General features: G+C 39.0%; 1 protein-coding gene across 2 annotated transcripts; it reads left to right on the forward strand.

Annotated features, from left to right (window-relative positions):
• Positions 1 to 6,938: 6,938 nt before the first annotated feature.
• LOC132795793 (terminal uridylyltransferase 4-like) lies at positions 6,939 to 12,537 on the forward strand. 2 transcript variants are annotated; one of them, XM_060806691.1, is made up of 3 exons: positions 6,939 to 7,029; positions 9,845 to 10,256; positions 10,901 to 12,537. In XM_060806691.1, the coding sequence occupies exons 2-3, from the start codon at positions 9,851 to 9,853 to the stop codon at positions 12,496 to 12,498; spliced, it is 2,004 nt and encodes a 667-aa protein (XP_060662674.1). In that variant the 5' UTR covers positions 6,939 to 7,029; positions 9,845 to 9,850; the 3' UTR covers positions 12,499 to 12,537. The 2 variants fall into 2 exon arrangements, with proteins under 2 accessions (XP_060662674.1, XP_060662675.1); XM_060806692.1 differs by having other exon boundaries at positions 6,948 to 7,029; positions 9,831 to 10,256.
• The last annotated feature ends 609 nt before the right edge of the window (positions 12,538 to 13,146 follow it).

Here is a 13,146-nt window from a genome sequence, read left to right on the forward strand (position 1 = left end):
TTTTGTAAATGACGCCAACAGCTGTCGATGGCAAAACGCAGACAACGTTGTCGCCGTCTCCGTTGTCGCCCAATTTGCCAGCCCAACAAAACAAACCCCGCAAACACCGCCTCCCACCTATTATGCATGTGTTGGTGTTTGTGTGTGTGTGTGTCTTGTGTCCTGCGTTTTTGGCGCGTTTTAATAAAGCGACAATGACATTTTATGAATTTTCCACTTTGTTCTTGCCTTTGCCGCCTTCACGTGCCACGCCTCACTCCCAACCCACCACACACACACACACACACTCACAGTTTATGCTGCCACTTTCAGTCACCCCCACTCTCCCCTAAGTGGGGCGCTGCAGGACAACAAGCGTCGTCCATTGTTTGTTTGTTTGCTTAGAACCGCAGCGCAGTTGACTGGGCTCCAGCTTCGTATTCTGTTCGCCTTCCCCCTCTCCTCGCCTCCTTCCTCCTCACTCCTCACTTGCCACACGCCATTGGCTTCAAATGAATTGTCATTATCTCTATGTGTTTGTCTGTCTGTCTGTGTGTTGCTGTTGGTGTTGGTGTTGCACAAAGGCGTGTTTCAGTCGTCTTTGATATCCGATTTCATTTATAATTAGCTGCAAAGTTTACGGTTGCCATACCTTTGCTTGTGGTTGGTGCGGCCGGGTCAAGTAATTTAGTGTCATCCGCGGGGGGGTTTTTCACCTCACATCCTCTCTCTCTCTCTCTCTCTATCTCTTTCCTCTTCTCTCTCTCGCTACACAACTCTCGCATAGCCGCAATTAAAGTTAACTCAATTATTGATAGAACTAAGCAAATGAGTGCGAAGGCAACAGCCAAAGAGTTGAGACAGTACGACAAAAAAAAAAACAAGTAAGAAAGTTACAGTCGAGTGTGCTCGACTGTGAGATACCCGCTACCCATTTTTAATAAAGGCAAAATATTGCGGTATCATTTTCAAAATATACCGAAAATACTAAAAATATACCAAATGATATGTTTGGTATATCAATATAGTACACCATTCAAAATATACCATATACGGCACAATATACCAGATTGTCGGCCAAAGCAACTCAGACCCCTAGAAAGTAGGTAACTTCCACAATTTTTATCTGATCGCAACCAAATTTTTAGGAGTTATAACTACTATAATAGTTATTGTATACACCAAAATTCGTAACTCTAGCTTTAAAATTACGCTTGTTATTCGATTTTTTTGATTTGCAGGGGCCGGAAGTGGGCGTGGCAAAAATTTGAAACAAACTTGATCTGCGTGCAAACATAACAAATGCTGTCGAAAAAAAATTATAGCTCTATCTCTTATAGTCTCTGAGATCTAGGTGTTCATACGGACAGACGGACAGACGGACATGGCTATATCGTCTCGGCTGTTGACGCTGATCAAGAATATATATACTTTATAGGGTCGGCACAAAGATATAATACCCTTCTACCCTATGGGTAGCGGGTATAAAGAGTGAGAATGACGTAGAGAAAGAGACAGAGACAGACAGAGAGAGAAGGAACACTCCATTATGTTTAGATAAGCTTTAATCTAAAGCATTAACTGTTTGTCCATTAGCATGCTTAGAATTTTGAATTTTTCAAGAAATGAGTCATCTGAGTACACTTAGCCTCATTATCAGCAGCGAGATAAACATTAAATTCAACAACTAACGGCAGTAGCATTTATCATTTTAATTTACTTTATAAAGCATGTGGCACAATAAACAAATTTTCTAAAATATCTTCATTTCAAATTTGATACTTTTTTAATACTAAAAACTTGAAGCCAAGTTATTTAGTATTTATTACAAATTTTTTGTTTAATACCTTTTAAATAATTGAATTTGATGCAATATTTTCCGGATGTCCGGAATTTCTTCAAACATATAAAGTTTCTATGATATTATTCTTTGTAAAGAAAAATAGTAAGAGTTAGATTCAAATTGTTAGAAAACTTGCAATTTAAAAAGTTTATAGATGGTACACTTAAAATACTGAAATTTCGTCTGTTTTAATAAACTAAATACATATCTTTAGTATTTTTGTTACAAAACTAGAAATTTTAAAGGTCATTGATTGTACATTTAAAATACTGAAATCTAATTTATTATTGATTATATATTTTAAATACTGAATTCACCCATATTATTGATTGTGCATTTAAAATACTGAAACTTTATAAGTTTTCATTGATTGTATATTTAAAATACTACTGTTTTTCCCCCCTTTTGAATGCTTATTTCAGTATGTAATGAATTATATTCCTCAAAGTGCTAAAATGCCTCACTTTTCACTTAAAGTGTTAAGAAAAATCGCATGCTTAAATAAGTCAAATATTGTGCATAATACTTTAAAATGAATTTAATACCCAAATGGCAACATCAATCGCTAATTGCTTGAAAATGCAGCCGCAAACTTAAGGGGAGTTGAGAAAAATGCTTCTTTGAAAGCACACGAGTCTTTCTGTCTTTTTGTGTGGTCTGTCAGTCTGTTCGTCTGTCTGTCCGTCTGTCTGTCTGTCTGTCTGTCTGTCTGTCTGTCCGTCTATCTGTCGCTTCGTTTGCTTGCTGCCCTTGCCCTTTCACTGTCATTGGCCCGCTTTTCCTGAATTTGCGACGAAACTGAAGTCAAGTGGAAAGTAAAATTCGCGGCTCAGTTGCCAACCGGCGGCCAAATTAACAGCTAATTACGTGCGAATGCCAAATACCAGAGAATTTTAAATGGTACGTGCCACGCCAAGAGGCAGGCAGCACAAACCGAAGAGAAGAGAAGGGAAGAGGCCAGAGAGCAGACTGACGACTCCGACTTGCGCTTGGCTGCCATAAGCTGCCAACTCGACGCACAAAATAATAATAATAAAAACGAAAAATAAAAAAAAATAAAAACAGAAAAATAAAGCAAGCGCAATGAGTTGAAAGGGGCAAGAAGTTCGACAAGGAGACCCAGTAAAAAAAATAAAATAATAAAAATACAAAAAAAATGGTCAACGTACACGTTGCGAGTGCAAGGGACGATAGCAAAGACAATACAACCGAAAAAAAATAACGAAAACAACAACGCCAAACATTATTTGAATACGAAATGTCCTTGAAAAGGGTTCTCGAGCACAGCCATATGCTGTCCACCTCCCACCTCCCATCTCCCATTCCTCCTCCCTTCCACACTCTCCCTTTTCTTGCCCCACTCAACGAGCTGCGCCCAAGTGACAAAAGTGACAAATTAGTCGATGTCGCCGACACTAAAAGCGTTATGACTGAGAAGGGGCCAAAGCGACCGCAACCCTTGTTCCCCCTCTCTGACGTCCCCCCCTCCCACACTCCAGGCACTTGTAGCTAAGCAGGGCTAGCAATAACTTTTGGTTACCAAAATAAACCCAAAATTAGACGACAGTTCAATACTCTTTTCCAATAAAAATGTGTACTAAAAGAGTTGTTATACATTATTTTAATGCTCCAGAATTTAAGAAATTAGTTGAAAAATATTTTTGCTATTGATTCCAAACAATAAATCGCATAAACTTTTTTGCTCAAGGATATATGAATATGGATCATGTGAATAGTTCTACTTATGAAAAATTCTAGCTACATATTTATCTACGACTTTCTGCATAAAACTATTAATTTGATAAATAGTTCTACATATAAATAGTTATATATATATAATATATTTAAATTTCTGCATTTATTTATTAGTTATTAGTTTATAATAAAAGAAAAGTCAATAGTATTGACTTAGCACGCATTGATCTAGATACTATACAATGATATATTTTAATAAATTAATATAATAACTATATTAACACAGCTAAGAGCGAAATAACTCACATATTAACGATGAATTTAAACTTGACATTTTTAAAAAATAATCGTTACTATAATTAAAATATTAATATTAAGAAAAGTCAATAGTATTGACTTAGCACGCATTGATCTAGATACTATACAATGATATATTTTAATAAATTAATATAATAACTATATTAACACAGCTAAGAGCGAAATAACTCACATATTAACGATGAATTTAAACTTGACATTTTTAAAAAATAATCGTTACTATAATTAAAATATCAAGCGGTTATATACAAAGCATTAAAAACATTTAAGCATTGCTCGAATGCAATAGAATTTTGTTCATCTGCTTGTGTTTTTAATCCTTTAAGCTCCAAAGACTTCTAAGCAACTTACAATTGAATTTGAGCTGCTTAAGTTCATTCATAAATGTGTTTTAATATTCATGTAATGTTGAAATTGTCTTTTGATAAAGTGCGACATACATATTTATTTTTTAAAACTTAGTTATTGCAATGCGATTACGAACAATATATTTAATCCCCATCATTTTATTCCCGCCTTAAGCTCTTCTCTCTAGATACGTTACACATCTCGTAAGAAATGGAAAACACCCGTTGTAAGAGCATACAAAAAAAAATAAGGAATGTCAAGTGTTTTGGACTCGGAGCGAGGTCAACAGCGGCAACGTCGTCGTCGTCGTCAAAGCAATTAAAATTCAAAGAGCAAAATGCATTTGCCACGCTCACGCACAGACAGACGGATGAACGGATAGACGGACGGATAACGGATAAGTGGGTTTCAGTGAGAGACCAGGTTGATGGGCCAAGGGGGGTGGGGTGGTAGGTATGGCGGTCTACAGATTTCAGTATTTTTGGGATTGTAATTCAAATGCTGTTGTTTTGCCACACGTAGTGTGTGCAACGTTTTTATGCCTCATGCATAATTACATGCTAAATTGTGCAACACAAATAATGTGGCATTAGAATTGGCCAGCAAAAACATATCACACTTACTTGCTTGCACTCTCTCTCTCTCTCTCTCTCTTTCTATCTCGCCTTCACTCGCTAAGCCTTAAGGTGGATGGGGAGCAGGAGAAGGTGACGACAGCTTTGTAAGTGGAAGCCGCAGCAGGTGGCATACAAATCTCATTTGCCATTTGTTCTCGGCATTTGCATGCACTGCGTCTTATCGGTTGGCAAATTAACGCCCAGATGTCTGGCATTTTTGTTGCATTTTCATTCCATTCCGTTACACACGCACACGCACACACACACCTACACATTTGCACACATGCTTTTTGCAGGCAGCAGGCCAATTGGCTCAACAATTTTACATTGTTCTTGCGTTCACATTGTGCGCGGCAACTTTAATTACTATACTTGCACAACTCCATTTCGAAAATGTTTTACAGCAGTTAAATGCGCACAATGCGCCACCAACATAATGCAACAATTGGCTTTGCTTGTTGCATATTTTACATTTTTCGCGTTTCTTTTATGCACTATGCAATAAGCATTCACTAACGGCCACCATCTTTTCGTTTGCCATTCACATTGCAACGGTCGCAAATATCGTTAAGGTATGGTATCGTTGAACATATCGATATATCGATATCGATATGACACGATCACGTTCGTGCTTATCAAAAATGCAAATGTTTCCTTAGCGTCAATTCATTTTGTTTTGCTAATAAGCCTCTTCAATTTATTTCGTTAAGTGCCGCTGTGTTGTGGACCCTGCATAGTACTTGAGACGCCAAACACACACACACATACCCACACACACACGCACACACAAATCAGTTACAAATTGTACACGAAAAGAAAAGAAAAGAAAAGGAAGATACAAAATTCCTGGCAAACAGAACGGCGCCGAAGGGCGCAGCAATGCAGCGAGCCAAAAAATAATGAACTCCAAATGAAGTAAAACAAAAAAGGAGCACACAATATTAATTATTCATATTTCATTAGTGAGCGCACTCACCGTACTCGAGAGGCGTGTTGTGGAGTCAAAGAAAAGGCGTGTGCCATATAAAATTTATAAAAATCAAAGTAATGCTGTGACGCGCGGGGGCGGTCCAAATGAAAACAAAGGGGGTTGGTTGGTGGGTGGGGGAAAGAGTGGCGGAATGTTAAAGGTAAATGGCAGTCGAGTGCTAAGATGCCCGAGTCGTTGTATTGTGTGTTGGCCAAGAACAGATTGCTGGCAGGTGGAACCACCAACTGTGTTCTTTTTTTTGGGTGGCAGACATCATCATTTGTCTTGGCGTGGCAAGGGTGCAAGGGTGCAAGGGAAAGGAGAAAAACGGGGGCAACGGCGCGCATTGATGAATGAAGTGCGTAGCATAGCAGCACAGCCTGAAAAGGCCAAAAGGCCAAGCAAGCGACATTAAAAATGCACACGCAATCAGAAAATGTTTCATGGAAGCCTCTCTTGATGCCAAGTTAACAGTTAGCAGCCGAAGAAGAAGCAGCAGCAGCAATCCAGTTGATGGATCAACAGCGTCAAGATAAGACAGCGGGCGGGGTAATGAGCCAGTTGAAGTGGGCCAACTCCGTCGCCATCGCCGTCGCCGTCATCAACATCAACATTTTCATCTCTTTCGCTTTCATAATACCCGTTAGCCACAATTTGGGTGGCCGGGTATGCTAGATGAATGGTAAACGCAAAAGGCTGAAGATAATAAGAAAGCAAAGCATATTAAGTTAACGAGAAATCAGAAGGTACTAAACTAAATCGTCGATAACATCATTACAAAATCGATGATTTAGTTTAGAACCTTCTGATTTCGATAACAGCATTACAAAATCGATGATTTAGTTTAGTACCTTCTGATTATTATTTTATTATGTTACATTATATTATGGCATATGTCATATTATAGACTTAACATTTGTATTTATTTATTGAACATAATATTCAACTTAAGAAATATTTTCTTATTGTACATTTTCTAATTTATCGTGACGTTTTCGATAATTGTATGGTTTCGATATATCGGCAACATCGATATTCATTGTGCAACTAACTACTGGCAGGCTATCGTTACAGTTCAGTGTAAAACGTCAAAACGTTTGAAGTGCAAGTGCAAATAAAATATAAATAAAAAATATTCATTAAATGTGAATAAAATTTGGTGAAATATAATATAATAATAATATAATTCAATCGCGCACAAACGACTTTAATAATCTTACTTGCACTTTTTTTTTGTGTTATTTTTGTTAATAAAATATGTAAGTATTATTTTCTGATAATCGAAAGTATTTTACAGTCGAGCACAAACGAATTTAATAATCTTACTTGCTCGTTTTCTTTTTTTGTGTTTTTTTTTGTTAAGCCTTTGAGCCGGGGCATCGTTGGCGGCCATTTATAATTTGTTTGGGCTTTCAGCGCGGCCGTCCAAAGCAATTACCGTGCTCAAGGTGCATTTGCCCTCCCACTTACCACTTCATCTATCCATTCAAAACAACTCGACGTTCAAGTCCACACCTCCTTCTTCGCATTCATATTTACTACGTTCACGTCCTCATCCAAGGCGTTCGACGACACCTACACAGCCAAGCAATTCGGCTTGACTTGAGGCGAACTTTTGCCGGTTGCCCTGGTGTTTGGGTGTTTGGGGCCGCCATCGTCATCGTCATCTTATCGGGTTCACTTACTGGGTCAACTTTGTCTCGTCCCCGTGATTTATTATTATGCCCAGCCCCTTGTTGCTGTTGCTATTGCTGCTGCGGCTATTTTCTTTGGCACGTTCGCGCTGTGAAAACAGACGCCTCGCATGGCGAAGCTCAGGCTTCATGTGTATGTGTGTGTGACAGTGTGTGTGTGTGTGTGTGCAACACAGTAACCAAGCGTGTTGACCCGTTCGACACCGATTAATATGCACAGATTCACACGGCTGACGAACTCTCTTCGCTGTTCCTGACACTTTTATTAATGTTAATTCGACCAAGTTTAGCTACTCACTACTTGAACTTGAACTCTCTGTGGCCATAATTCCACTGTGTATCATAATTTAAGCATAATTATTTATCAAAGTGCGTTCATTCACCTCGCAAGTTATCGTTAGTGTTTGCCTCTTTGTCTTGAGTAAAATCGTTTTATTTAAATTTGAAATTTAAATAGAGTTCGATTAAAGTTGCTGCAATTTCTGTTGCTGGTTGCTGCAATGTAGCATTAAATATAAATTAAAATTGCTGATAGGTTCTGGCATGCATTCGCTACTTACATATGCGTATAATTAAAATATTTGAAATCACTAAAGGGCAACGTTGCATTAAATATAAATTAAAATCGCTATTATTTGTTTTTTATTTGGTCAAACACGATTTGGTATTTGTTATTAACAAGAATGTTAGCGAATGGACTGCTAGAAAAGCACTGCAACACATCGGATTTATTGCAGATGCAAAAAAGTACAAACCTGCATTATCCGATAGAAATGTTAACTGTTAAATGTTGACGATTGGAATCGTGTTGTTTGGTTAGACGAGTCAAATTTTAACCGTTTCCAGTCTGACTGAAAGCAATACTGCTGGCGTAAATCCGGAGAACGAATCCAGAGATTATGATTATGGTCTGGGGATGCTTCACATGTTGGCATGTTAGCCCTCTACACTTAAGCCAAAGAAGCACCCTTTGGTGTTCCTTCTCATTTAAGACATCATTAGTCGAGCATCTGACTGCTTAAATCATTTTTTAACGACCTGCGACTCTTTTTAACAAGATATCCCCCATCCTCCATACCGAAACACTTTGCGAAAATTGTTAAGGAATGGATTGGAAAGCAAAAGTTTAAATTAATGGAGTAGCCAGCACAAAGTCCCGACTTCAAGCCGATTGAAAAGACGGCTAGGGTAGTACGAAGTAGCTCCATCAAACATGGGCAAACTTTGGGAGCGTGTGTTGAAGCCGAATAGAGTCTTATTCCTAAAAATGAATCTCAAAATTTGTTAGAAAGCATTCCAGACTATGTACAGGAAGTCAATATAATGGTGAATCTTACCGATTTATGCTGATAAGAGAAAAGAAGTTAGAAAGAGTTGTGCTTTAGAATATATCGTAGTGTCTTGCAAATAAAATGCACTTTGAGTTTTAAATTGTTGCTTTTCCAATTACTACTGTGGGCAAAAAGTAAGGTAAAATTTGTTTGTAAACTGAAAAATCTTTATTTATTCGTCTAAATCTATGTCATGCCCTTCAAAGTAATCCCCTCCCGATAAAATACACTTATGCACACATTTTTTCCTATCCTCGAAACATGCCAAATAGTCCCTTTTCGGTATAGCCATCAGTGCTTTCTTCGATTTAGCTTTTATTTCCTCAATCGACTCGAAACGCGTTCCCCGAAGTGGTCTCTTGAGTTTTGGGAATAGCCAGAAGTCACACGGAGTCAAATCAGGCGAATATGGTGGTTTCGGAACGATATGCGTCGATTTTTTGGCGAAATGGTCAAGAAAAACGTGTACAGAAATTGGCCGTTTTTGGTACCAAACGAGATTTGACGTTTCGTAGGTCCAAATGGTCCTTCAAAATGGTTTTCACAGATCTATCTGATATTCCGATTATATCAGTAAGGTCTCTAACAGTCAACCGACGATTTTTGCGCACTAATTCCTCCACTTCATTGACATATTGGTCATCTGTTGACGCCGATGATCGTCCGGAGCGCTCCAAGTCATCAACACGTTCTCGACCCTCTTTGAAGTCTTTGTACCACTTAAAAACATTTTTTTTGTGATATGGTAGAATCACCAAAGGAGTTCCGCAACATCCTCAACGTTTCCTCATCCGAAATTTCATTCGTCAAACAAAAATTTGTTGGCACTTATCATTCAGACATTGTAAAAATCGAAAATTGCACTCTTGGTCGTTTAGAATTCACAAGCGAAAATATATTACTTGTAATGATATTCATATGAAATTTGGCCCAGATGTCATCAACAGTCCTACCAACTCAAGAAAAAAAGAACTAGGCCGAATTGTTAGGCCCGCGAAGTTTAAATTGAAAATTCACCTTACTTTTTGCCCACAGTAATACATTTTTAGAGAACAATGACCAACAACGTGGAATCTCGTCAAACTAAGTCCAACTTGCCGTTGGGCCAAACTAATGCGGCCAATTGCACAGTATGTGATGCTCCGTTTAAGACACTGCAAGAGTGTTTGGCCCACGAATTACTCAAGCACCCAATCGAGCCACTGAAGAAGCTGCCCAAATGCCTCGATGCCGTCACCAAACTGCATGCCAGCGAAGAAACCCAATTCGAACGACGTCTGCTGGAGGTATTTGTCGTCCTGTCACCACCTGGACAGCAACTGAAAACCGTATTGGATTTCTATGCTGGTAATAGTGCATTGGAATGCTTTCTGGAAGTGCGCAAGTACATAGAGAATCAGCTGCATGGCAAAGTTATGGTTTATCCATTTGGCTCGTTTGTCATGGGTTTGACTTTGAGGGGTATGCAATACATTACACTATTAGTATCTACAGGGTGCGCCATCTAGACAGGACCTATTTAAATGTTTAATAACTCCGCCATTTTTCAGCCCATTTTGGAAAATAAACAAGATTCATTTAGGGTATAGAATGCCATTTTATGACAATTCACTCAGAATACAATATCGATCAAATGACCGTCTTCATTAGAATCACAAAAATCGGCCTTTTTTGGGCATTTCGCATTGTATTTGACAACATTTCGGACTAGCAACAATTTCCGCTTTGATATTAGCTTTTAGTTGTTCAATAGTCTTCGGTTTGCTGACATACACCTTACTCTTCAAGTAGCTCCACAGAAAAAAGTCCGGTGCCGTCAAATCCGGCGAACGAGGAGGCCACTCCAAATCATCCTTTTTTTGACACAACGCGTCCCGGGAACTTGCTCTGCAATTGAACGATTACTTTCGATGTACAGCGCTACAATTTCAGCCTGATTTTTTGCTTTAAGTCGATTCATTTCTAAAATGGCATAGGCTGAAGTTTCAGAATATGGCTGGCTTGTCAAAATAGGCTGAAAAATGGCGGAGTTATTAAACATTTAAATAGGTCCTGTCTAGATGGCGCACCCTGTATATATAATCAGTGTCACTTTCTCTTTGCAGATAGCGATATTGATTTGTATTTGAAATCCATTGACGGCAATTCGAATGAATTGTACGAGAAAACCAACCGCCTTTTGCGTCACACGGGTTGCTTTTCAGATGTGATTGCCATACGAAATGCTCGAGTTCCAATCATTCGTTGCAAGCATGTGGCGAGCGGCTTGAGTGTCGACATCAGCATGTCTAGTCCGAATGGCACCCATAATTCTCGCTTTGTGACCGATCTGTTGAATCGGGATGTACGCCTGCGTGAGCTGTTCTTGTTCGTAAAGATTTGGGCCAAGAAACTGTTGATTATTGGCAAAGTCATGACAAGCTATTGCCTGATTACGCTCATCATTTATCAGCTGCAACAGCAACGACACTTGCCCTCGATAAAGAAGCTGCAGTCTGGCATTCCTGTCTTCGATGTTGGAGGCATTAACTATGCGTATAGCCTTGAGCGTATGCCAGCTTTGCCGGCTTTTTTGACCACCTTTGATCTGATCAGCGGATTCTTTGAGCTCTACAGTCACATGGACTTTGAGAAGAAGATGCTGTCGCCGTATTTGGGTCATGCCTTGGATGTGGAAGCAGCGTTCATGGTTCCGGGAAACTTTCCCGAATACAATGCCCAAGTGCTAGCCATCGAGACGGCCATGCAAGAGCGCAGCAAACCGTTTAATGTTGAAAGTGACGTTTTCGTGCAGGATCCATTTGAGCTATCGCGCAATGTGGGTCAGTCCATATCAAAAACGCAACTATTCTATCTCAATCAGTGTTTGGCAGCGGCAAACGAGGCATGCAACGATGCCAAATTAAAGTCAACGCCGCCCAAATTTTATGACTATTTGCTGTTTGGGCTTGCCGAGCAACTGGTGGAGGAACATCGCTTGGAACACGTGCCCCCAGCTAAGCAACGCAAAGAGAGGCCAAAGAAAGAAGTGAAGACTGTCGATGCAGTTGCAGTTGAAGCTAAGGTTGAGGTTGCCTCTACAACTGTAGCTGCCAAAGGGGATAAATCATCATCGTCCAGTGATGACAGAAAGCCAACGGTTGCGGACAATAGCTGCATGCCATTGATGCATGTTTATACACTCACACCCACCAATAATGATCTAAAGACTTTGAATTCCGATTTTGTGAGCAAAGATGCGATATCAATTAATTATATATGGGCTACAATCAATGTGAACGCAATAAGGAATATTTTATCGGATATTTATGGCTTAAGAATGAAGGAGTCGGATGCGAATGTCACAGATGAGCTGCCATTAAGCATGATCTGGCAGATAAGCTCAACATTGGATATGTGGAGTGCACGAAACTTTCCACGCAGCACAACGCAATCGTTCTTTGCCCAGCAGATGCAGCAAACAGTTGAGTTTAGAAAAACAAGACCTCAGAATCCTAGCTATGTTGTCAATATGCGTGGTCGCATCTCACTGATCATCGCTGAAGACTACAGAGAGCTACGCCTTGAGCTGCAGCCGATGCCCGGCGATCTTTTGGGTCTTCAGCGAAACAGTCCGTTGACAAAATTCTTCAAGTCACTGAAGAACCTGCTCTGCAACTATAACTTTAAAGAAAAGGTTATAAGTTTTCAATATGAGCATTGAATTTGGTATCACCTGACTTATTCAGAATAAATAGAAATTGCTCGACCTTTCTAATTCTTTAAATTGGAATAATTTCAAGTCTGTCTAAGGAGTGAGCACATAGTACTTTCTATATACATACATATGTACATATATGAGTATAATTTAGTAGTATATGTTATAGTACATTAATATATTAAGAGTAGGTAGGTCAAGTATATATTAAGTAAATATTATCACGTTTGCTGATCTGGAAATGTTTCCGAGTCTAAGTCTAACAAGTTGTTGTAACTGCTACTTATTGTTACCTCTACAAAATAATGACTACAAGTATAACGGCACTTGGGGGGGTTTGTTGGCCATCAGCCTAAATCGAATCGAGAGATTAGTTTCTCTAGCCACTTTTATGGTATTTTTTGATAGCAAAATGATTCATACAATCCGCCTCGCCGCTGCACATTGGGATGAAATGCCTTTATTTTGTCAAAAACCTAAAAAGTTCATGTTAATATATATATAATGTTGCAAGCTTAGAAATGTTCCTAGACATCGAAAATATTTAATTTGAATTTTATTGCGCAGCCTTCGTCTTGCACCAGCTGTTTAAAGTCAGCTGTTGACTAGTCAAGTTTCTTAATTTTGGCGTTGTCGTATTTTTAAACAGTTTGA

This window comes from Drosophila nasuta, chromosome X (assembly GCF_023558535.2).
Source record: "Drosophila nasuta strain 15112-1781.00 chromosome X, ASM2355853v1, whole genome shotgun sequence".
Taxonomy (NCBI): domain Eukaryota; kingdom Metazoa; phylum Arthropoda; class Insecta; order Diptera; family Drosophilidae; genus Drosophila; species Drosophila nasuta.

Coding starts and splice junctions, on each gene's coding strand:
- LOC132795793 (XM_060806691.1), top strand. CDS start 9,851: ATGACCAACAACGTGGAATCTCGTCAAACTAAGTCCAACTTGCCGTTG. Junction 10,257..10,900: donor CATGGGTTTGACTTTGAGGG/GTATGCAATACA, acceptor TTCTCTTTGCAG/ATAGCGATATTGATTTGTAT.